Below are 24,400 nucleotides of genomic sequence, written 5' to 3' on the forward strand. Positions count from 1 at the left end.
TCGCTCTCTCTCTCTCTGAGGTGGAAGTTTTTTCCTTTCCACGTTTAGTAATCTGACACCCCCCCTCCCAAAAAAACCCAAGCAGAAGGATGGACCCTTAACTGGAAGCACGGAAGGGAGGAACGGATATCCATCGAGCGCGAGCGAGCTGGACGGAGCAGAAGCGAAACGCCTGTGCGTGCGTGGCTACGGCACCGGAGGAGAGCTGGGTGCCCGCGCGCCCCTGAACTACTGGCTGTCCGCCTCAAATGATCTCAAAGCGGAGACAAGTTTCACTTCGCGCAGGCGGATGGGTGACTTTCCACGGCGCTTTGTGAGGAGGAGATGATGAAGAATTTCAGCAGCAGTACCCTTCACAACAACAACAACAACGGCAACAACAACCAGACTCACAGAGAGCGAAACAACAGAAACTATAGCTTACTCTCCGCTGTATCGTTGCGGTTTTCCCTGCGAGGTTATGGTTTCTGCATGGCTGCACTCTTCCTTTTCTGTTTCGGCTCCCTTTTTTACCAGCTGAACGGAGGACCCCCCAAAATCCTGCTGGACATGCGACAGTATCTCGGTAAGAACTTCTCCTTTTCCTCTGCTGAAGCGCGTCTTCCCAGAGAGTCTTTTTATCAGTAAGTTGCACTGCACGTCTGGACGTCTTTCTTTAATGGGACATAAACCGTGAAAGAATGTTCGTTAAAAAATAGGGAGAATAATCAGGGACTGGACCTCTCATTCATTGTTTTCTGGCGACTACACATGTGATGAGTTGATTCGACTCTGTATGAAGCGGATGCACGCTGACAGTAAGAGTGGACATCCTCACATTTCCACATGAATAACTGTCTCGTTTCAAATTTCGCAGCATCTCCATCTCAAAGTTTCAGCCGATATTAAACTGTATGTTGTCAGACGAAAAGGCGAGGAACGCGCTTTCTTTAGGACCATGCGAGTCTCGGTTTTGACTTGTTGCAGCATGATTGAGATTTATTATGGTAACAAGACCTTGGCAACTGTTACGCTTGATACTCTGACTGACACCTCTTCATCAAGAGCCAGCTGGTGCGCTCCAGCTACTCGGCGCTTATTGCGCACTGCGCGCACCAGTGGAACAAGAAGCAATGGCGTAATGAGCTGATCCTAGTGTTTTAGAACAGTCAGGTGTGTTACTAGCTGATACTGTGCGAGTCTGTTTGTTGCCAAATGATGTCTGTCTTTACTGTCATTTGTTTTGATAAAAAAAATGCACCAAAGTCAGACAGGGAAGGGAGTGTGTGGCTGTGTGTGATCAGGTGATATTCTTGTGAGTTTAAGCCAGCTGACACACTGCACATAATCAGATGCAGGTTCCAATCCATCAAAATGGATTTTGCTGCTAGACTTGGCTGCATCTAGGAAGTGTGTGTTTGTGTGCTGAGGTTGAGAGGTTTGTGGTCCTACCCATTTTTCACACTCGGCTTAAGGCCTTTATGAAGTGATAAACATCTGAAGCAGAATCAGAGTCACTCACCAAGTCAGCCACTAATCCCATGGGTCAAATTGGTTTTCTGTAGACACACACTCAAACACATGCATGCCTGCACACTGCGGCTGCAATATATTGTCAATAAATCAATGTAATCTGATTTGATCCATGTTGCAAAACCCAGGCTGTTTTCATTTAAGATTTTGCAGCACATGAAACACGATTTCAAAGTGAAAAGCTAGTTTTTATTGTTATGTTTGGGTATGACAGACAGCTTTAATACAACTTAATTGACTAAGCAGTCTCTCTCTATATATAATGCACATGTTCGCCCTGATAAAACTTTGCAGCCTAATGTGATTTTGAATTACCAGCAGTCCAAGTAAGTTCATTTAAATTCAGTGTAATTGCACAAAGCTAAAGTGGACCCAGTCAGACAGGCTGTAATTTCTCTTTCTTTCTCTCTCAATGAGCTGCACTCTGCATCTGAGAAGTGATCCATAACCCAGTCACACCATATTGCACAGGTTTGAGAAGACGTGTGTTCTTTTGTGTGTTTTATACAAGCACAACCGCAAATGGGCTCAAATCTTAAAACCAGAGACGCAGAAAAATTTATTATTTGCACCAGCAGTCCAGCATTTGTGGACATTGAGGAGTCCTTCACATGGAAGATGAAAGAACGTCCCTGTGCACCTGTGTGAAATGATCTTTACTGCAGCTCTGCACAGAGACCCAGAGGAACACTAACTTTTCAATATCAATGTAAGGAGGGGGATTCCTTATGTAACAGTGTGTGACACAACAACAGTGTTGCACCTCCGCTGGGATCTGGATGAGTATTGTTTCTCCATTCATTAAAATCCTAAGTCAAGAATAAATAGCTTTGTTTCTGAGTGAAAATAATGTTCCAGTTCTAAATGTTATGTTTTGGAAACTCCTCTGATTCCTAATCCCTACAGTAGCAATAGTGTGCTAAATTTCAAGCAACTCCCTTTGAAATTGGACCAATACCTCTATTCAGCCAATCTGGCTTTATGGTGGTTTCTAGTGGTGGGAAAAGGTTGGATGTTTGTTGGGAGAAGGGAAGGAGAAAGTAATAGTAGAAAAGCTTTTAGATGTGGTCTGCTTGTTGTCCCCATTCTGCATAAACCTGTGGTCCTGAGTACTTGTAGGAGAAAATATCGAAATGTGGGGGGAAAGGAGGGAAGTTGGAGTCCTTGAAGTGCAGAATTGCCTTGGGATTTGGTGGCACAATGGCCTGTGTTGGTTTTCTAAAAGAAAGTTTGAAGTAAAAGTTATTTTGGCTGAGAACTTCCTCTTCAGAAGGTACATCCTTTGCAACCTTAGCCCTATCAGTTACAGCACTCTGCAGCTCTCTCCAACTCTGTCTTTTTCAGCCTTCACTCTTTGTTTTTCTGTCTTCGCGTGTCACTGATCGATGAGCGGAGCAGCTTTCCAGCTGAGTCAGGAACTGGATGCTAACTCTAAAAGGCATCTGCCTGCCTCGCCAGCAGGATTAAATAAGAAGATAAAGAGGAAATTTAGCAGAATTAATCTTTATAATAAATACCACGTAAGTGTGTGATGGACAGGTCGCCAGGCTCTAATTAGCAAGATCAAATTTTTGTACCTTAAACTATGTTGTGTTACGTTCGGCTCAACACTGCCAAGATGAGGATGGTGACTCCTGGCTGTGAAAGTGAATGTGGATGCTTGGTGTGTGTGTGTTTCTCTCAGTCACACACGCCATACTGGGAACAGACCCTTTTTTGTTTGGGCCAGCAGAGAAGTTTGTGTTTGAGAGTGTCACTCAATGTACAGCAGCAGTAACAGGGTGTGTGCAGACCTTTAGACCTGGATTTACACACCGCTCGCCCCCGTATGTTCTGCGTCACTGCCTCAGTCTCACACTTTCTCAGGGTCTCTTTCTGTCTGAAACATACTCACATTCCCTCGAACCAATCCAGCAGCTTTCCAAAAAATCATCCGTTTGAGTGGTGTGTCTTGTGTTGCAATGTGTGCGTGTGGATACACAGGCACACCTGACTCTGCAGCAGTGATTCCCTCAGACATTTGACATGGCTGAGCTACAATGTTGTTCGGCTGAAACGTGATTAAATTGGTTTAGCTTTAGAACGGTGGACGGCTTGGTTCACCACTGTAGCCCACCCTGACTGTTCACAGCTCAGAGAGCGAAATTTGTGCTGATTGACAAATTAGCTGTGATTAGCAGCCAGTCATGCAGCGTTTTTATACAAGCAGCTGCCTCAGATACTGGTTTAAACACTATATATAATAGACAGACAGAGAAATCTGTGTTAAGCTCTTGCTCTCATTAGTCACATGCATCACACACGCCACATATCAATGTAGTGACGTTTTAACTGACTAGTTTTTGCTGTGATCGCTGGGATTTTGATTGCACTGATGAGAAAATGTGTCTTGCTGCTCTTTGACATTGCACGCTATCCTCTTGTAACTCCTTGGAACCGAGAGAGCAAAACGAAAGGAATCTAGAATTTTTTCCGTGTTCTCACAAATCTTCCACTTATTGAGGTGGATCTTTCAGGATTAGTCACCATATGCTGTATGCTGAATTCTCAGACGTGTATTGCTGTACTATACTTTTTTAAGGACACTTATGTACACAGGTTTTTCTCCATATTTGTGTGTGTTGTTACAGCTCCCAAATTTCCTGCTATAAATTCCAAATACAGCGAGTAAGCCTCACACTTGATTCGCTCTGTAACTTTAAAACACTCAGTAACTGGCAAGAGGCACGCTGGTGAAGTGTGTGACTTGCAGACTGTAGGGCGGTGTTAGGGATTAGACAGGTATGTGTGGACACAGTAGAAGTTTCAGATCTCTCTTCTCCTTCCAGTTTCGGTGATATTTACAGCAAGGCTGGTCAGGAAGTGGGTGAAAGCAAACTTTTTAGTGATTTCAAATAAAGTTTAGCTTGGCTGTAATGGGTAGTGCTACCAATAAACTTTTACATGTATATAAAGAGCAAAAGAGTAAAAATGAGGACAGCAGTGAAGTGGAAAGGCAAAGTGAAGAGACTATTTGCTGTGAGAAGGATGTACAGTTCTTTAGCTCGGTGGTGACAGTGCAAACACAGTACGCTTCTGTCATGCAGTACACGTCAGACAAAAACATACAGTGAGTGTTATACTTTGTTACTTAGGTGTACTGACTCATTTGATGGACATTTTTAACCTTAATATACTCAGCGCTGCTCGATCCAATAATGGAACTGTGACTGTACAGCAACACAACTTTATTCAAAACCCTAGTTGAGATTCCAAAGGTTTCAAAATATGTGCTGAGCTATGGGAAAATGATGTTCAAGGAATGTTAAATATCCCAATATGTTCCAGAGTCTACACTCCGTTCAATGCAAAAAAGTGTCTAGAGTTAATTCAATGTAAACATATTACAGTGCATTATTATTATCATGTTAAAATGTTGAAGAGAATAAGTTGTAAGACCATAATCATGTTATCATATGCTGTGCAGGGTAAAAACATAAGAGTAATGACATGTTCTTAAAGTTTCTTATCTGTGGTAAAAATCGGCATATGTAGCTTAGAGGTGTCTGTAAACAGTTTTCTGTCAACATAAGTTATGCGTTTATAAGTCCTTGCTTTTATTCACCTGCCTATGATGTTGCCTATTCTCCAGCACACGTGCAGTAAAGGAAAATCTGACCTGACCATGTGATTTCCTGCACACAAGATTTTGTCTTGTGTCATTTTAGACATGTGGGAATCTCCTGTGTAACCACAGAATTCCAAGTTTTCAATTCTGGGAGCTGCGCAGCACAGACACGTGTTACATTCTTGTGGTTAACTCACTTGCTCAAACACAAGATCACAATAATATTCGCAATTGGAAAATGGGACTTTCCTAGTATATACTTAGCAATTTACACCTGCATTCTTCTGCTACTCCTGTTTAGCTAAATATGATTTAGAGAAGATTTAAAGTGTATTTTGCCACATATGTATTTTAAACATGTACATAGCGACTTGCAAGAAAACTGACACGTAAATGCTATTGAGCTTTGTTGACTGAGCGAGATGCGAACAGGTAAGTGTGATTGTTGGAGCAGCCTCTCCTTTCCATTCACACCATGGAGCCCACTTCCTGTTGAAGCACATTAAAAATAAGCTCTTTATTTCATCCAGCCATATTTTGTTCCTCAGACTGACAGATTTAGTGAGATTTTAGTGAGTCTTTGACCAAAGCGACAGAGTCCACGAATTAATGTATTAAAGTAAACGGAAACAAGGCCAGCGCTGGTCACGCTGTCCTTCAGAATTTTAAATGAGCAACAGTGTTGTCAGGTGTGCACCGGCTGGTCATTTGGAAAAACACGTAAACTGCTCATGTAATTCCCTGCACTCTTTGATATTTTTGTTATTTGTTCGTGGTTGAGCAGAGGTGACAAACCAAAGCACAAGAATACATATATATTTTATACTAAAGGCTGCGGCCTCATGATAATCTCATGTTTATGTGGTGATGAAAGGATAATATTTTAAACCCATCCAACACCTCAAGCTGACAAGACACATTACGAGGTAATGGCTAGACGGCTTGGCCTCCTTCATCCATGCTTCCTCCATCTACTTCATGTTCTCTTGGAAGTGTTGAAGTAAACTAAGCATTAGCTTTGACAAAGCCTAAAACAACCCCCAAACTGGTGTCACAACTGGCCTGAATGCCAAAACAGTCACATGGCTTATAGTTCCCTCTGGGATGGTAAAAAGAGCAGCCCTCCCTGCAGAGCAGCTCGCCCTGTTTGTTTACCTGTTTGCATGCCAGCTTGTTAATTGGGTTTAGAGGTCAATAACAGGATATTAGAGACCAAAGCAAGGATATAAATATAAGATTTAAATCAAAACAAAACCTACAATTAGACTCAACTTTATTCTTTTTTTAAACAAATACATTAAATTGATTAGGATATTTTCTTTTCAGTTAGTTATGAGGAATGCTGATCTTTTGTGTGGCTTATTTTCTTGGTTATTAAAATCTACGAGTATTTGAAAAACAGCTTCACGTTGACCCTGTGATCACATAATAGAAGCAATTAGCATTGCCATGCTTGAGAGGCTGCTATTGCCCTCCCCAGGGAGACGGACAAAGATTAAAACAACACAGGTTAATTATCCTCTATTAGTGCATTTGTTTTTGCCAAACAAGAAAGTGAGTGCTTGGTGGAAAAACAATTAGTCGTGTGCCAGTGCTGTTAAACCACTGCTGTTCAAGGCTCAACAATGATGGTTATAACCCAAGAGAAATAACAGACACATGTGTGGCCAATGGTTTGTTAGGAGGCTTGGTGTTATATATCTGTATAACAAAATAATCGTAGCAAAATCCAAACTGGTTCTACAGGAGAACCTCACTGATTATATTACCTGCTAATTTGTGAGGTTTGGGGCTGTTGGTAGAGAGATGCTGTTACATGGGGTAACTGTCCCTCCTGTTTTCAGCCTTTGCACTAATTAGCCAACTGCTGGCTTTAGCTTTTCGTACTGTACTTTCTGATGTAACTCTGCATATGGTGATTAATGTTAACAGTTTGTGTAAAATCACCCAGATAGTCCAACTCTGTGATGTGTTCCACACAGCCCTGAGCTTGAGTCTCTTTATTTTAGGTATTTGTGGTGCGCGTAGGCGAGAATACATTACATATAAGCTGAGATCGGGGTTGTGTGTAGGAATTGTGCGCTGCGATGTGGCTAAGACACTGAAGTTGGCTGGTTGTGATGACTTTCATGCGTGTGCCTGTGGGGGTGTGTGAATGGCTGGGTGGCTCAGGGTCCACAGCCACTGGGTTGTACCCTGACTGATGCTTGTAAGAAGGCGTACTGTATATCCCATAATTTAAAAGATCTGAGCCAGGATAAATAGAGGTTCGGTGACGAAGTTAGGTGTCCGCTTACAAAATGTAAACTGCCCTGCTTTAATCACCTCTAATCTGAGTGAACGTGAACGTCCTTTCATGGCAGAATTGGAAACACAATAATTGCAGTCTGCTATGTGAGCACTGTTTGCTTTTGGATCAGATTTGCTCTCCTTATACAGAATCTTAGTTCTGGTGTTGTTAGTCTATTTCGGAAGTTTCTTTGTTAACATTGGCAGAGCTTGAACCTCTCCAAATTCCTCTGTATATTGCCACAGAACACCCAAAACGTTGAACACTTGTTTCCGTTTAACAGGCCACATGTACATTTGTCATCAAACAGCAGGTTTGCGTGGTCACTGAAGTCAAGCAATTATTTTCCAATTTGATTCCACAACTGGATTTTGACTTTTTCCTCCTGGACCACAGCAAACACGCAGCCTGAAGCCAAGTAATTGGTTGTTATGGGACGTATTAAGAAGAAACATGTTGCCTGGTGGTCAGCCCCATACCTTGTTCAAGGAACTCTGCCTATCTTTACACTGAGTGATTTTACCACAGCTCTGTCTGCTAGCCTCATTTCATGCCAAAGAAAAAATATATTGGTTTAAAATAGCAGCCTTAAATATACAGCAGGGCAGATAGAGCAGCAATGCCCAGCCCATGTTGTAAAACCACTATGCGCTACTTTAGGGAAATGTATTCCGTTGCACTTTACAGTTTTATGTAGTGTGTTTCTTCTTGGGGTTCAGCTAAGTTGAAGCCGAATTCCAGTTTTCTACTGGGCATGTGTGAATGAATTTAAGTGTACCTGAATTTTGTAAATTTGTGGTCTCATATAAATGATCATGTAGCACATTCTGTCTTATCATTATCGTTATCATTAGGTTTGTTAGGTGCTCCAGTTGGAAATATACCAATAATAGTCACTAATTCCAACTCTTTATTACTTACTTTATCCGTGACTTGTAAAATCATGTTGTTTGATTTCATATGCACAATTCTTAGGTCTTATTTGCAGAAATCAATTCAACAGATCCACAGAGTGTTTCAGCTGGTTATAAATGTTTTTTTTGTCAGAAACCATGAATGAGACCTGAGGGCAATACCAGGTGTATTTTTTTTCTTCAAAGCTGTCAGAAGTTGCCTTTTTGTAACATGACACTCAAACTAAATTGTCATTTTTTACAGCCTTTATTGGAATGGGGTCTTTCAGCTTCTCTTAGGAGACCTGTTTGTGGTTAAAATCCATAGCATAAAAGTGAAACCTAATGTGAATTTGTGATTTTTTTTAATCAAGTATAATTTGATGTATACAGTATATACAGAGTTAGCTTTTAGTAGGTATCTAATAAAATGGAATTGGACTTACGTTAAATGAGGCCTTCACTGATATATTGGTTCTTTTGGTTCCAATTTGGGTAGTACATATTAATAAGTGGCATTAAACATGACTCTGACGTCGCTATATTAAAATATCTCTACTTCTAGTTGCAAAATTGCTTCCAGATGACATCACTTGGAGGAAGTCCAGATTATGTCATCTCACCACTTATACTATGGAGATCATTGTCATCCTGCTTTTCCAGGTGCTTGTCCAGGTGATTTCATCTGGAGGAGTTTTTAAGCTATAAGCAGAGAAATATTTTCATATAGGGAAGTCAGTGGGAAGTTTAAAAGCATTTATGTGCATTTACACCCTAAACCTAAGCCCCCTAAGGGAGCAAGTTGAAAATTGGTTCTTTAAGGAAAGACTATTACATACTGTAGAGATAAAATGCTCCCATGAGGTTGGGATGATACGAAAACTATAAAAACACACATATTTCATTTTAGCTGCAGCTTATAGGCGTTGCTAAAGATCCGATTGTCACTGATAACACGCATCTGGTGTGAGAAGTGACTGAAATCTCATATTTCCCATTTCTGTTTCGTTACTTTGAAAACTTTTTCCTGTTTAGTCTCCGAGCTGTTCTCTGCTTCACACTGCAACTTTCAGTATTTTACAGGAAATACACTCTTCATACAAGCCAGAACGAATGCATTTGTTTTGTTTAGGGAAAGATAGTTTTGACAGTTTCACTCCACATATCCAAAGGCCAAGTTAAATAAAGTGGAAACCTAGAAAGATGTCTACTAACCCTTACCACCCCCCCACCCCCCGTGCAAACAATGTCTTATGTAAGTGGTCTTCATTTCTGATGATCACTCAGGAAGTCATACCTCTGTAACCGCATGAAGTTGACAGGTACATTTAAAAATGATTACCAAATGCTCTGACACCCTTTAGGCAGGAGATGGTTGACTTGAAAGTTATTATTATCCTCTTACTGCTTTTTGACACCAGAAATAGTGCAATGATAAATAACAAAAAGTAGACAGTGTTAGATGTGAATGAGCAACAGGTGGCTCTCTGCTGCCAGTATTTCACAATGCAAATCATAATCTCAGTTTAAAAGGACCTTTATAGTCTAACACATCCTATAATTGATGCTAGATCAGCTGTGAGTCTTCCTTCCCCTCTGGCAGCAGATTAGATACAGTAACTGCTCTTAAGGAATAAAGAAACAGTATTTCATTTCTGTAGACCTACGGCTGAGACGGTTTAATGTATTGACTTCAAAATGAGGGTGTTTGCGCTCTGAAGATGGCTTGAAAAGCATTTTTAAAATGTTGAGATGGAATTTAGTCCGTCTCTGTGGAAAGCAAACCCCAGATCAGCCAAATCTCACACCTCTGTGACAAAATGTGCTCCCCTTTACTGAAACACACCTTTGTAATTGCTTTCTCAGTCTCCCACTTTCTTTACATTTTTTTGTGCACCTCTTTCAACACCTGACTGCTTTGTGAAAATGGGAGTGCAAAATTTGACTGACGGCATGTCACACTTGCCAAAAAAAGGGGGCTTTAGTGCTAAAATCCACATGCTGCCATTACTTGTCACACTTACAAACTCTTCAATATCCAAACCTATTTTTCTTGACATTTACCTTCCAAACGACAGACCCTTCAACTGCTATAGCTCTTGCCAAGTTGAACCGTAAAGGGCTAAGCTGCAACCATAACCGTGTCCAAATGTTTTGGTCTGCTGGATAAACCACATTTTCCAGATATTTTGAAGAGACATCTTGAGTGAAAGGAACAAAGTCCAAAGTTAACAAACTCTTTATCCAAAGACACATAAACACCCAGCTTCCAAGAAGTTGTTCTTTTCCCTGTCCAGTAAAGACAGAATTGGGTGCTTTTTCTCAACACGGAATGCGTTCAGCAGAGAAGTCAGTGGGGCGTGGTTGCATTTGACAAATACAAGTGTGTGTTTAAAAGTTGGAGTATCACCTTAGTTTCTTTGCAACCAACCAAAGAGGTTTGGCAATATTGCCTTATATAGTAAACTAGCAGCTCATCAGAACTTAACAAGAGGTCGAAGGTCATATCAGAACCGTGTATAAATCCAGCTTGAGGTTAAGTGGGCTACTCTTCAGCTTTAGCACTATTTCTTAAACACACAGTGTTGCTATGCCCTTTGAAAAGCCATCAATTGTCTGGCCGGGGTCACTGGCCCAGATCCTGGTTGTGTAGTGTTTCCACTTGCCTGGCCCAGAACAACTTTTCTGCTACACCAGTCTGGATTGGACTAGTCTGAATTTGTGCCAGTTGGACCTGCATGTCCTGTAAATCCATCCATCAAACATTTGCCAAACTCTCGTCCACCCATTATCCAGTTTCCCTTTTCTTTCTTCCCATCTGTACCTTTGCCATTTTTTCTTTCTGTGTCTTCCTGGCATGTTTCTTTCCTCTCATCGCTCTGTCCTCCTCCTGTTTCCACTCATGGATGTCTTCCCTGGACAGCAAACCCTGAGCAAACAGATGCAGCCCCTTTGTTATCCTCTGTTCTGCAGTGGCTGTATATGGCACCAACACACAGATGTGCCCCTGGGTGAGTTGGCTTTGTGGTGGTGCCAGCTGGAACATTTGTGTCTCTAATCACTACACACAGTTCCATTACATACCCCAGCACATGATTTCAAAACCACCATCTCTCTGAGTTTTGTATCTTTCTCCAGTTGTTCATGTACACACATGTGTGTGTTACTGTTCTTGCATGGGTTATTTCTACGTGTGTGTGTGTGTGTTTGCAGACTATAAATACGTGTTATCATGTCCACTTTCAGAGTTCAGATTCCTATGTTTGTGTAAACTTACTCCATGCTTGTACAACTGCTTCAGGTATGAAAAGTATGTGAACTGATTGCCATACATTAAAACATTGTTATAATTTATAATGTCAGACCAATTTTGTGGTTATTATAATTTATATAATCTGTTTCTGTAAATGGCTGCAGTGGACCAAAAAAAAGAAAGTTTTATGTCTGTTTACACAATTTGCTTCAGGGAACAGATAATTGAATACAACCTACCGAAAAAAGGATTATATGCAGAGAATTCTGTCTGTTCAAACTATCCATAAAAGTCTTCTCGAAAACAAATTCCAAACACAGGAACAGAAACCATCGCTATTCATCCTTTTAATGCATGTGTATTAAAAGATTATATATTTTGTATGTGTCACAGCAGGTCATTATATGTTGTGTCTCGAACATGTAGCTTAGTGTTGTCTTGTCTTTAATTATCTGTTCTGTTCTAATGAGGTGTTTGTGAACAGCTGAAGTGAACCGCTGAATAGTAGCTAGCGTAGCGTAGCCCACATTGCCAAATTAAAGAGAGTCTCAGTCTTCAAGGCCACGCTTTGCTGGAGCCTGCACTCACAGCCAGCAGCCCAGTGCCTTTGGTGAGTGGTAAACATACAAAGCATTCAGGAAAAAGTCAGAAACAAGTACATTTTATTTCTAGTGCAGTACGTTGGAATTATATGCCCGGTGTTTCCTGTTAGTGCAGTTCAACAAAAGAATCCAGTGGTAAAGTCATGCCAGTGAGGTACACTGCTTAATGTGGACTTTGGGCAAAAAATCTAAATTCAAAATTCAATTATTTATGAATATTGGGAATGAGACTGCAAAGCATGCAGTTAGGTAGCTTGTGGCCTGGTGGATCAATGGGTAGAGCATCAGGCTGGGGAAAAAATCTGCAGTATTAAATCCCTGTCCATGCACCACATGTGTCCATTAGCAAGATATTCAGCACTTTGCTCTACCGGTGCCTGCGCTGAGTGTGATGACAATAAAGGTTCCATTGTTCCATCATTGTTGCACTATTGAGCTAAAGAGCTTTTCAATCTTGATATCTTTTGCTGTATAGTGTAGGGACCAAATGTTGTTTGTTGGCAGAGCAAAGTGGGCTGAAGGGATTGCAGGCCTCGATGAGGGTGTTCTGGTAGAAACATGAGGCTGGTATTGAATTAACAATTTCAGGTGAGATTTAAATGTTTATGCTCAAGAGATGGGCAGTAAAGTCTAGTTAGTTTTCAATTATGATCCTAAGATGTTTTTCTTTGTGGGGACAATTACTGAAGATTCTCAGTTGACATTGTGCCTGCATAGCAATGATAGGAGAAACTTTACGGGTGGATAATAAAAGAAGGGACGTAGTTTAGATGGAGAGGAGAATAGGGCCGAGTGAGTGGTGGGTAAGAGGTGGAAATTTGCCCCAGCCGAGATATGTGGAAGGTTTGACCATATCATTTATCAAGAAATGTATATACAGTTCATCTTTTCACCTATAACAAAAGATCATAATTTTGAATCAAATTTGCAATTAAAGCATCTCCACACTTACACTGAAATAAAATAAGCAGATGTACTCTGTTTGTACCATCTATGACTTTTACGCCGCTGTCATCAAATCCTAACCTGATACAAGCTGGAGTAGCCTCATGAATCAGTGAGGCACAGTTGCTGAGGCACATGTCTTAGTAACATATGTTAAGCCTGTCTATTTATAAGTGTACAGGATCCCTGCGGGTTGGTCTAAATAAAGGGGTTTAAGGACCACCACAAAGCGGGCTCATGTGGGTTTTTTTCCTACTGTAACTTATTTCCAGCTTTCCTGGATGGGTGGCTTTACAAAGGTAGAATGCCACACCATTTGAGCTGGTCTTCACGTTGCCATTCATTCTTTTGGAAAATGGTGAAACATGGAAACACAGAATGTCTGTTTCATTGTCTGTGACATTGTCATCTGCCAAACTAGACTTAACAAGTGGGGCAGATTTCTGCTTGTGTATTTATAGGCAGAGTTAAAAGCTATTGCCCACACAAAATCTCATACACTGATTAGAGGCCAGTGTAGCCTGTTTGAATCTGTGAACTGACCAGCAGCATATGGACAGAAATGACCTGGAGAGAGCATAAATACAGTTGGATGACTATGCAAACTGGGGTTGTGTGGTTTAGCGCTGACGTCTCTAGAATGTCAGTAATATTGAGGTTCAACTGTTTGGACCGAGGCCTTACTAAACAACAAGGTTAAAATTTCAGTATAGTTTTTATTCTGGCAATTATTTGGCATTCTCCTCAAGTTTTTGTAAAGACATCTCAAACAACAGCATTCATTTTCACACCTTCATTTTTTTTTTTAAAAAGGTCACTGGCCATGAATGAGTGCTTGCCTTTTGTTAATGATGATAGCTGCCCTAAACTGACAATGAGCTGACGGTCAGATGCTGTGTATGAATGAAAGCTAGTTATTTCTTGCCGCAGCTCTCTCTGTGCGCTAGTGTCTGGCCTGAATTTGAAGCCGAGCCCATGTTTCCAAGACATTAGTCAAGGGTCAGAGAGTTTCCCTCACCTTAACACCATGGAGCTCTCCCAGCCTGGATTACCATGAATCAACAGCATCAGCGTGTGGATGCTGTGTTTGTTTGCTTCTGCATATGTGCAGTCACTATACAGTGTGTGTGTCTGTGTGTGTGTGTGTGTGTGTTGACAAATCTAGAGGGAATGTGCTTATGTCTGGTTCAGCATGGTGCCAGTTGTTGGGAGGCTGACTACTGTACAGTGTGTTTCTTTAAAGAAGGTGTGATATATTTTCTAACCCTGTCTTAACACAGTAAGAGAGTCAGAGTTAGCACCTTCAAGCCTCTCAAATGTCCTCTGCGACTGATGACAGAAACAGAAAAGGACTGAACTTGGCACTGTGCTGGTACTGTAAGGAAACCCACTTTATGAAGAAAATTAGGTTCCTAATGACCCATAATAGGTGTATATTTCTCCACTGCTTCTCTTTTAGAGCTTGTGGTTTGGGTTTTGTTGCCAGGGAAGTGCTCAAAAAAATACAGCAGTGAATGAAGGAGAAATGACCAAAACGCTGTCAGGCTGTGAATTTGTTGTGCAAAAACAAATATGTTGACATAAAAGTATTTGCCTTAGTAGCCTAATGACCTTATTTAGGATCTTTAACAAGGTTTCACATGATATGGCAGTTTAAGGGCCTGTTGTTTAAATCAACAATGAAATTTGTCTTTGTGTTCACAATATATAAAGTGGATATTGAAGGAGCATAAGCAGCTCTCTTCTGGTGGTGTGGTGATATTTGTGTGAACTATCAGAAAGGTCAAAGAGTTCAATAATGCTGGTCTTTTTTTTAACAAAGTCCTTTTTTTGACAGAATATTACATATTTTTTTGACAGAATATTACATATAAACATTATATTATAATGTTTATATTAACGCTTACAAGCCAATTTCCAGTTACTTGAAGCTGTAGTAATTGGACAAAAGTATCTTCCCGCCTATTGCTTACACAAATCGAGTATAGATATTCAATAAGTCATAATGGTCAAAAGTCATGGTGGCTTTCGTTTCCACCCTACACCCAGGGTTTTCACACATCATATACTGATACTATTTGTCCTCATTTAGCTACTGCAATCTTACAAACTGCATTTACTTCCTCTGTCAAGGCTCTTCAAGCCTCACAGTGCATCTCATTGTAAAAGCTTTGCTGCTCCGGTCCTGCTCATCTTATAGTTGTGCTCTATATGATAATTATTGTCAAAGACTGTCCTGTTCACTTTCAGATTGTGGTGACTCATGATGATGATGAATTATTTAAAATGCCCTGATTGTTGCTGCAGCCTGTTTCAAGTGCTCCATTTAGAAATACTTATTTGCTGTTCCTTGAAGTGCAAGTTGCTATCTGTTGTTTATTGCTGAGTTGTTGCTCTTTGCCCTCATTTTGGCCACTGTGGTCCATTCAAATGCCAAACACCTGTCACTGCATTATCACCAAACTGTTCAAACAGAGCCACTCACTTTATGTTTTTCACTACAGTTAAGTAAAACATTTTTGCCCCCATATTAAAAAGTTAAATGAGAAGGCTTTATATTGCAGACAGTGTGATGTTTTGGATTATGCAAGCATGATATGTAAATGCTCTGCACTTATATAGTGCATTTCTACCTATTTGTACTCAAAGCACTTTACACTGGTTCTCATTCACTCATTCACACTCACAATCACACACACTCACACACCGAAGGGCAGTTGTTATGCAGCTGGCAAACACTAACATGGAGCAACTAAGTTGTGGTTCAGTGTCTTGCTCAAGGACAGTTTGACATATGACGGGAGGAGCCGGGGTTCAAATCAGCAACTGGGTGGACGACCGCTCTACCTCCTGACCCATATATGATATGTGATTCCTCAAGTGTTGGTGAAGTTCTCGTCATCACTGAGGCGAATCACTGTCACCAACATTTGCTCAGCACATGCACTTTATTTGGCACCTGACTAGGGTAAGGAAAAAATTATGTGTAGGGAAGTGTGTTTGAGTATCCGTGTGTGTGTGTGTGTGTGTGTGTATACAGCGTGTCAGGAGCACTGTAATGATGTCATATGGTACAAGGTGGTCTGCTGCAGACACATATCCTGTGGCTCCTGGTACCCGGGCACTGTGAAATGTCCTTATACACACACAAACATACACACAGACACACACACACACATTTCCCTCTACCATTGTTTTCCTGACAAGCACACATGACATTAATTACTCTCAAATCCAAACCTTTTGCCCCTTTTTTGCCCCTTTTTTCACACTAACAGTACAAAACATGCAAAACACACAGACCTTCATATGTACACATGCACACAAATCTGGAAAGAACCGAGCACCATACAAGGGAGTGGCAGCATCCTGGTGCAGCAGTGGTTTTAACCTGGCACTGGCCAGCAGTGTAGACCAAGTTGGATTCTGACAGCAGTATCCGTCAGACGAGTATTTATGTAACAGATGATGCAGGCACGGAGGTCAGGGCTCCACTGTGTAATTATTGAGCGGTTTGGGGGTTTTGCAAAGTCTGGTTATACATGTAAGGACACACAACAGTCATCTTATATACATGCAAAGCATCACATCATGTCCAATGGACATAGAGATGTTTTTAATTTTTGCCCGATTACGCAAAATTATATGGTAAAATAATATAGAAAAAAACATACAAGCATGAGCTAGTTGGCAACTATCTGCACTGCATTGCAGTTTATAAAAAGTAGTTGAAGGTGAAGAGGGACACTTATGGTTTAGAGGAGTATATTTCATCCAAAGTGGCAATTAGGGAAGAGTAATAATACCCAAGTATGATAATAATAATAATAATAATAATGATGATGTATTAGGGGAATTAAAGTCCAACAGCAATCTCAATAAAATATGCCAGATTTGTGAAAAACTCACTGTCATTTGGGCACCATGTACATTTGATGGTAGAAACATTTTGTTTGCGAAGTTTTAATAATAGGACAAGAGTATCTTCCCACCGATTGAGAACACACACAGACATGTGTCAGGTTATAGGTGTCACAATCAATAGCCATTGTAGTGACTGAGTATTTGACACACATATGGCTGACGTGCACACATGGATGCACTTTTCGTTATAATTAAGATTCCGTCATAGCTCATAGCAATATAAATAGAAATGTTGGATCTCTTGCCATCACCCATAAGGAGTTTTCTAGAAGCTGGATCATTCCTGAGCCAAAACACTCCATACCCAGTGAACACATTATATACATCATAACATCCATTAATTATGATTTTATAAGTGATTTCTGATCTTCATAAGCACGTTAGATATTACTACACAGAGAAACACACAGTTTTGTCATTTTTCAGTAAAGTGTTTGTATCAGTCTCTACATCCAAGAACAGTCTATATGAAGGTAGAGAGCATTGTAGGAGCGCATGTATCTGTGCTTTCTGATGGAATCATTCTATTTCTGTCTGTTGAAAAGGGGATTTTCAGGTCGTGGAGGAAACTCCAGCTGCCAGATAGTGCAATTCATCTTCTTCTGCTGACCTCCGCAGAAAGCTCACAATCTGATTTGATAACAATTTGTTCCTGTTTCCCTTTGACTGACCCTCGCCCGGCTGCATTTCTTTTCATTTCCTCGGTGTGGTGTAGAATGCACCAGCTGCTTTTCTTGAATTTGGTTCCTTGGTTCACATTAGGAACCCAAAGGAATTCTGTTCCTAAGTCGTATTATTTTGTTCCCTCTGATCCCTTCTTCATATTCCACCTTTTGTCTTCCTTTGCCCCCATTCTGCCTCTTTTCTCTTTTCCAGAACTTCATCCACGTCTCCGCTGTCTTTCATTAGGTGCAGGGCAACAGGTGATCTTCATCGCTCACAGAGATTCTTCAACTGTTTGTCAGTTAGTTTTAGTTTGAGTTAAGTTCATATTTAGTGCGATAATCTGAGTTGAATTGATTCTCTTGTCCTAAAGTCTCAGTGACAGTGCCAAAAAGGTAAATGATTTCTTCAAGTTCTGTTTTGTTACTTTGTAGGCTCATTTCAGGCTCGTCACAGATGTGATTTTCTTTTTCCTTCATCACAGTGTCATGTGTTTCCCCAGCTGGGGGGACTGGCTTTCCTGTGCACCAGTGATAAAGGATGCAGATAGAGATTTTGGCCTTTCTCAGTGGCTACATGCACATCCAAACATAAAACCTAAAGCAAGCAAAGAGCTGACGCTCAGTGTGAAATCACACACAGTCGGAGAAATTCTGCGGGTTGAAGACTCATGAGCACATTTTGTTTTCATGTGGAACAGATATACTTAAAAAGCAAGGTTTCTTGTTGTGTAACATCAGGGGTTTCTAAGCCCCCTGTGTTAAATAAAGGCCACTGTTTTGGTCTGTTTCTAGTGGAGGAGGGAAAAAAAGAACCTTTACAGCCATCATCGTGACGGGCCATCACAATTTTAAAATAGATGTAAAGATTTGGTTCACCAACAGTCTAACAATATCTGGTTTTGTGCTGATGGTGTAAAGTACGCACCCATCGCTTTGTGTTTTTCAAGATTTATCTAGAGCATGTTTCCTATGTAACTCAGCACCACTGAATTCTAAAACGAGGGTGTGAGATGTTTATAGGTTCTACAACTGACCAAGGACATCGACATGATAAAAGAAGTTGTAATAACACACTGTAATCTGTCACTTTCAGGAATCTTCTGATTTTGCTGTTGGTAAAAATGGTTACACCTGATATTTTTGGCATTTCACAAGGAAGCCACTTCCTGGTAAACACTGGGTTCTGTATAACTGTAATCAGAGAAAGAAGATGTAATAGAAAAAAACATGGACAGCCTTCAAAAAACTAGACAAAGGTGGATTCTTCCAAAAACAGACTATGTTTGGTTGAGGCTCGGGGCCAAGGGAGCTGTGTTGTAAACAAACAATTAAAGCAGGGTGTTATTTTATCTTCTTTCATGCTGACATAGCCTTCTGTTCTCATCACGGCTGAGCCAATGTGGTGATACGAGTCTTACGGATACGCTTTAATTGCTAACTGTTGGGATGTACAGGAAATTTACAGTTTATGTCATTTGTTTTTATTTTTAATGTTCCTAAAGTCGTATTTTATAGATAATGTGGGGTACCACACACTGTTCATATTCACATTTATTCTTTTATTTCATATATATATATGCACTCTGATCAGCCATAACATTAATACCAAGATTAATGTGCTCTGACACCTATTTCTCCCCTACTGACTGACCCCTGTTCACCACAGCATTGAAGCCGATTTTATGTTATGGCCGATGCAGAGTATGTATGTTAATGGAGAGAGACCATATTTCTGGTGTTAATTGCACATTTCACCACAAGACAATTTATTCTTCAGTTTCTAGTTGTGTATGGCACAGATGTCACCAGTGGTGTTTGTGTGTAGTTGTGGCGCCCAGCCATTTATTCATGATGAATTTCCACATCTGGTGTGTGCTTTCTAAGCTGGTGTGAAGCAACAGCAGCTGAATAGCTGCCCGGTTGTGGTTCGTTTTTAATGGGTTGGCTGCCGAAACTGTGCTGTTGTTGTTGTTGTTGTTGTTGTTGTTGTTGTTGTACACAGGTCTAGAATTATTTATTTAGTGAAATAGTCTGAAATAGCATTGAAATAAGAAACATATTTTTCTTTCACTCCCAGAAAAATTGTTTTACTTATGTTTCTTTATTCCAATGGCAAGATTATAATGTGTAGTTATGTAATGTGTATGGTCATTCACTACAATACTGTGCTGTGACTGAATGTCATATACGCATAACAATAATATCATTTTAGTAATCATCATTAGCATCTTTAGCTATTTTTAAATAGACAATACTGTATAAACTAACATGTCCATGTGTCAACAAGCTAAAGTAAGACCTAAAGGGCCCCCTCCATTTGACTTTTCTTTTAGGTTTGTGTGATTTAAATTTACTGGTCAGTCAAAATGGCCACTGGCAGGCTCTTTATCCATGCAAGTATGTTGTGCCCACGTCAGAAGGCCAAAACGTGGTACGTACAAAGTGCACGGCATTCTGGTTGTCTTTAAATGGGAAGTGATTCATCCAGATTTAGCTGACACGGCAGGCAGTTAACCAAAAAAATCCTGACAGCCTCACTTCCTGGGGTTAAGGGTACGTGCCAAATTCAGCAGAATTCTTGTCACTATTGTGGCAATCCTTCGACACGGTCATTTCAAAACCGTCAATGCGAAACTGATAACTCAACTGGGGTCATGTAGATAAATTCCCTCTGTCACCTTTAAAATCTGCTAAAGGTAGTTTAAGCGTGACTGTTCAAAGTGTTTTCATTTCAACATCAATTCTGAAATGCACTAGAGTCTGAATACGTAACTGATTAACCATTACCTAACAACTACTTCAAAGTGTGTCACCTATGAATATCTTTCATGGGTACTGCGGGTTGTCATGTGTCATCTTCATCAACTACAGCATACATTTACTCATTCACTGTTTTGAAATTATATGAGTCAGTCATGTTCTGTTTGTTCTTTTCTGATGCCTTGGAAATGATCAAGCTTTCCATTTCTCACAATCTGTCTTACTTCTTACGTGGGCTTTTGCTGAACAGTAAGCTCTGCTTTGCTGGGTCATCAGTTTAGTGGTACATTCCTGTTGTACAGTATATACAGTGGCTGCCACTGGTGTCCACAAATGACATGCTGACAGTCATGCTAAAGTCTCCTAACCCCTCTATATCTGTATGCAGCTGTGTATGTTCTTACACTACTGCTGCATTTTAGTAACCAAAATTTTAGGGGAGCATTAATTCCACAAATTAGTATCTCAACCAGGTTTTGGCCGTTGGGCACCTGCAATAACATTGCAGAGGCACAGCTTTTATATTTATATCACTGAGCTGCCTGACCTTTGTTGATTCTCAAGTGACTGAGGGGTGATGTGGAGCAGGGCGTAGTGGGTGGAGACCCTGACCCCTAGTATAACTCCCTTCTGTAATTAGGGAAATGGGTCACGCTTTGGATTTTAATGGAGGACCACTCCCACACTCCAAATCAGAGGGTTGTGTGACCACACACACACACATTTCATAGACAGACACACAGAAAAGCATGTATGTAACCCGTACACACTGACTTTGTTTGCATATGCTCTCTATTATGGCACAAATGTTTACGCCTGTAACCATAGACGTGTGTCTAAGTTTAACTGGGTGTGTTTTACACAGCCAGGCTGGAGTTATGTAATTTTGCAGTGCAGTGCAGACTGTCAGGAGATGTCTTGACAGTCTTACCAAATCTTAACAAATTTTTCTTTCTCATCTCGGTCCATGTTCATGTTAAAATCCATATGGCTGTAACACGGTCACTAGTGGCTTGAAACAAGCAAAAACTATTTATACCCAAAGTTTCATCACTACAGCAGGATGTGGTTAAAGATGAGAAAGTTCAGTCTTCACAGACTGGGAAACCTGTAATCTGGTTTTTGCATACTTGTAGAACATTCCAGGGCAGCAGCTCTGCAACCTAACATTTTGAGCTGTGTCCCACTGCAAAGCAAATGCCCCTTAACTTCAACTCTATCCTCTTGGCCTTCTTTTCAAAGGCCGTTCCTGTGTGGTTTTTGCTCCCACCTCAGCCTATTCTGGGATATGTTCTTTGCTAAGCGCTACTTAGCTAGGTTCCCGGTTCCACAGAACAAATGAAATGGTCTCAGCTCTAAATATATGTTTATGAATTTCCCTAACTTGCTGTAGCATTCCTGATGCAGGCCAACAAGAAATGGAAAATTCCAGAAGTATTTTTCAAGAAAATACTGTTTTTTTGTTTGTTTTTTGTGTTTTCTTAATGCAAAATAATATGTTTCTTGATTTTAATATATTTATAATATTTCACCCAAAAAGACACATATACCCTTTTATATTTCTCTTACCTTTTTGTCTTTAAATCTTACATGATGTCTGATAACATTCTAGCTCTCAGATTTTCCTTTCTCATTACATTAAGGTCTGTTTTTTTGTTTCCTCATTTGAAATATTAACTGGGCTAATTAGAATTTTGTAGGTGGGATTGACAGTGACAGTATCATCTTCTTGTTCTATGCAATAGCTGGATGGCACAGTTGTGCAGTTGTTATAAGTGTTTTTTCTGAGTTAACAACAACAAATTACTTTTTTCTGCACAGGAGGAAAAAAATTCTGCACAGCTGATGAGTCCCCTCTTCAGCTGTGCAGAATTGCTGTAGCTTATAATGTGCTTTAACAAGTTCCTGGACATATGCAGTATCTGGTCTGTTTTTGTGTGTGTTGGGTCCGAAACTTGAAATAGATGTTTAAAATTATTTTTAAAAATATAAAAAATTATTAAAAACTTGAAATAGAAGTTTAAAATTATCAAGAATATAAATGTTTTATACTCCCAAAAACATGTGAGGAAAATATTCAGTTTGAGTTATGAGTTCACTTGTCAGGTTTCTAATAATTAATTCCCGTTCAAATAATGACTCATGCAGGACAATATCAGCTTCAGACAGTTTTACAGTTTACTGTGGTATTAATCACGTTGCCTAATCCCTCAGTTTGAAGAAGATGTTACAACAGTATAATCTTTTAACTTTCATTACTTACATGTGTTGTTTAGAAAATCATAAAATATATGATTTGATATGTGACTATGTGACTAAACCGTTCTGCAGATCATATTTCTGTTTTTCTTAAAAACAGAATCTTTTGAAACAAAATCTTATGATCCCACAGTTTGTATAGAGCACTATCGCTGTCTGCCTTATGTAGTCTTTAGTTGTTGGTGTCTTTAGTTGCTTTGTTTTTTAGTTTATTTTATACTCCTCTGGTTTTATACATAGACTATTTCAGAATGAAAACTCCACAGCAATGCAAATTTATTTTGAACATATTGCAATATTGATTGGATAATTGTGTTTAGAAAAGCTTATGGAGCTGCTGTTGGCCAGAGGCAAGATCCTGGATCATATGACCCATTAATCCAATTAACCATTTAGCTACAATCCAATGCATACTACCTATACTCCAGTTAGCTTCACCTTTAGACACACACACACACACATACACACAACAGATGTGATAAACACTGAGGATGTGTTGAGAGGTAACATTGACTTTCATATATTAGAAGCAGCTATTATGTACATTCGTGTGGGTGACGAATGGATTGGAAAAGGAATACAGCGCATTAATGTGGTGTTTGGAGGTTACCACATGACACCAGAACAGCCTCTGTGGTCCAAGTCTGCTGAACTCTGCTGGAATGATGAACAACGGCGTTCATTCAGGAAGCTTTCCCTCATTTTGCTGATGGAATTGTTAATTTTGATGAATGCATTGATCCAAAAGCATGAACAGACACAGACATGTTGAAGGAGCAGAACTAATTAATACTCTGTCGTTTATTGGTTCTCTTTACGTGCTAAAAAAATGCTGTCATTTATCATTAACTGCCGATTCATTTGATTTAAATAAGCATTTTAAAGGGGATTTTTGTGCCAGGTTGTTTCTTAGTCAGGACTGCTCCAATGTGTTTCTGTTTAGAGGCTTTGACAGCCATACCATGAGATTCACATCATTTTTATAGTCATCCAACCACCCTAGTTTCTTGGAGCATCTGCAGTCAATATATTATTCCAATTTTTAAAAATTTGTGCCTGTGTTTATTCATAACTCAGTGTGAGTGAATCGTTAAAGGCAGGCTGAGTTTGAAGGTTATTGCTTTGGATTTGTATTAACAGACTGAGCATTGTATGGTGCAGAGTGAGCCATACTTCTAGTATCAAACCACAGATTAGTGATATGTACATGAGTTTCATTCATTTTTTTAAATTTGGAAAGAATTTTGTATTCAGGCCAGAGTCCCATGAACATCCACATCCTCCAGAGTTCTACCAGGGATCAGAGGACAATAGGGTCGATGAGTACAGTGCACCATACAGTGGCTCTTCAAGTTTGTTTTCCTCTCTCTCTGGGTGGTGGAGGCAGAGGGCAGCTGTCAGCTTTTAGGAGCCCCATGTTTCATGCCCTGGAAAAATTAGTTCCGATCTATCCCAAAACCCTAATGAGAAGCACGCACGGGAGTTGGGGAGGCGTTGGAGGTCGATTGGTGGGGGGTGTCTATAACGGAACAGAGATGTCTGCCTCTTTGAACTGTCGCCCTGCCATGACCTCAAGTGCCTCGGAAATGAGCTGCAAACATATGCCTCCCTCAGCATTCCTCAGAAAAACTGTGTTAGGTCATGAAAGACATACAAAGACAAATGCAGAGAAAGAGTCTAAAAACACCTG

General features: G+C 40.2%; 1 protein-coding gene across 3 annotated transcripts in view; it reads left to right on the forward strand.

Moving 5' to 3' along the window:
* Nucleotides 1-52: 52 nt before the first annotated feature.
* usta (uronyl 2-sulfotransferase a) overlaps nt 53-24,400 on the forward strand; it is a 43,576-nt gene continuing 19,228 nt past the window's right edge. Inside the window, exon 1 of one of the 3 annotated variants that reach the window (XM_067482364.1) lies at nt 53-565. In XM_067482364.1, the coding sequence (XP_067338465.1) occupies nt 325-565 (241 nt within the window). In that variant the 5' untranslated portion in view covers nt 53-324. The remainder of the gene's footprint in view (nt 566-24,400) is intronic. The other 2 variants (XM_067482363.1, XM_067482362.1) reach the window with 2 other exon arrangements.

The sequence above is a fragment of the Channa argus genome, chromosome 17 (assembly GCF_033026475.1).
Source record: "Channa argus isolate prfri chromosome 17, Channa argus male v1.0, whole genome shotgun sequence".
In the NCBI taxonomy this organism is placed as follows: domain Eukaryota; kingdom Metazoa; phylum Chordata; class Actinopteri; order Anabantiformes; family Channidae; genus Channa; species Channa argus.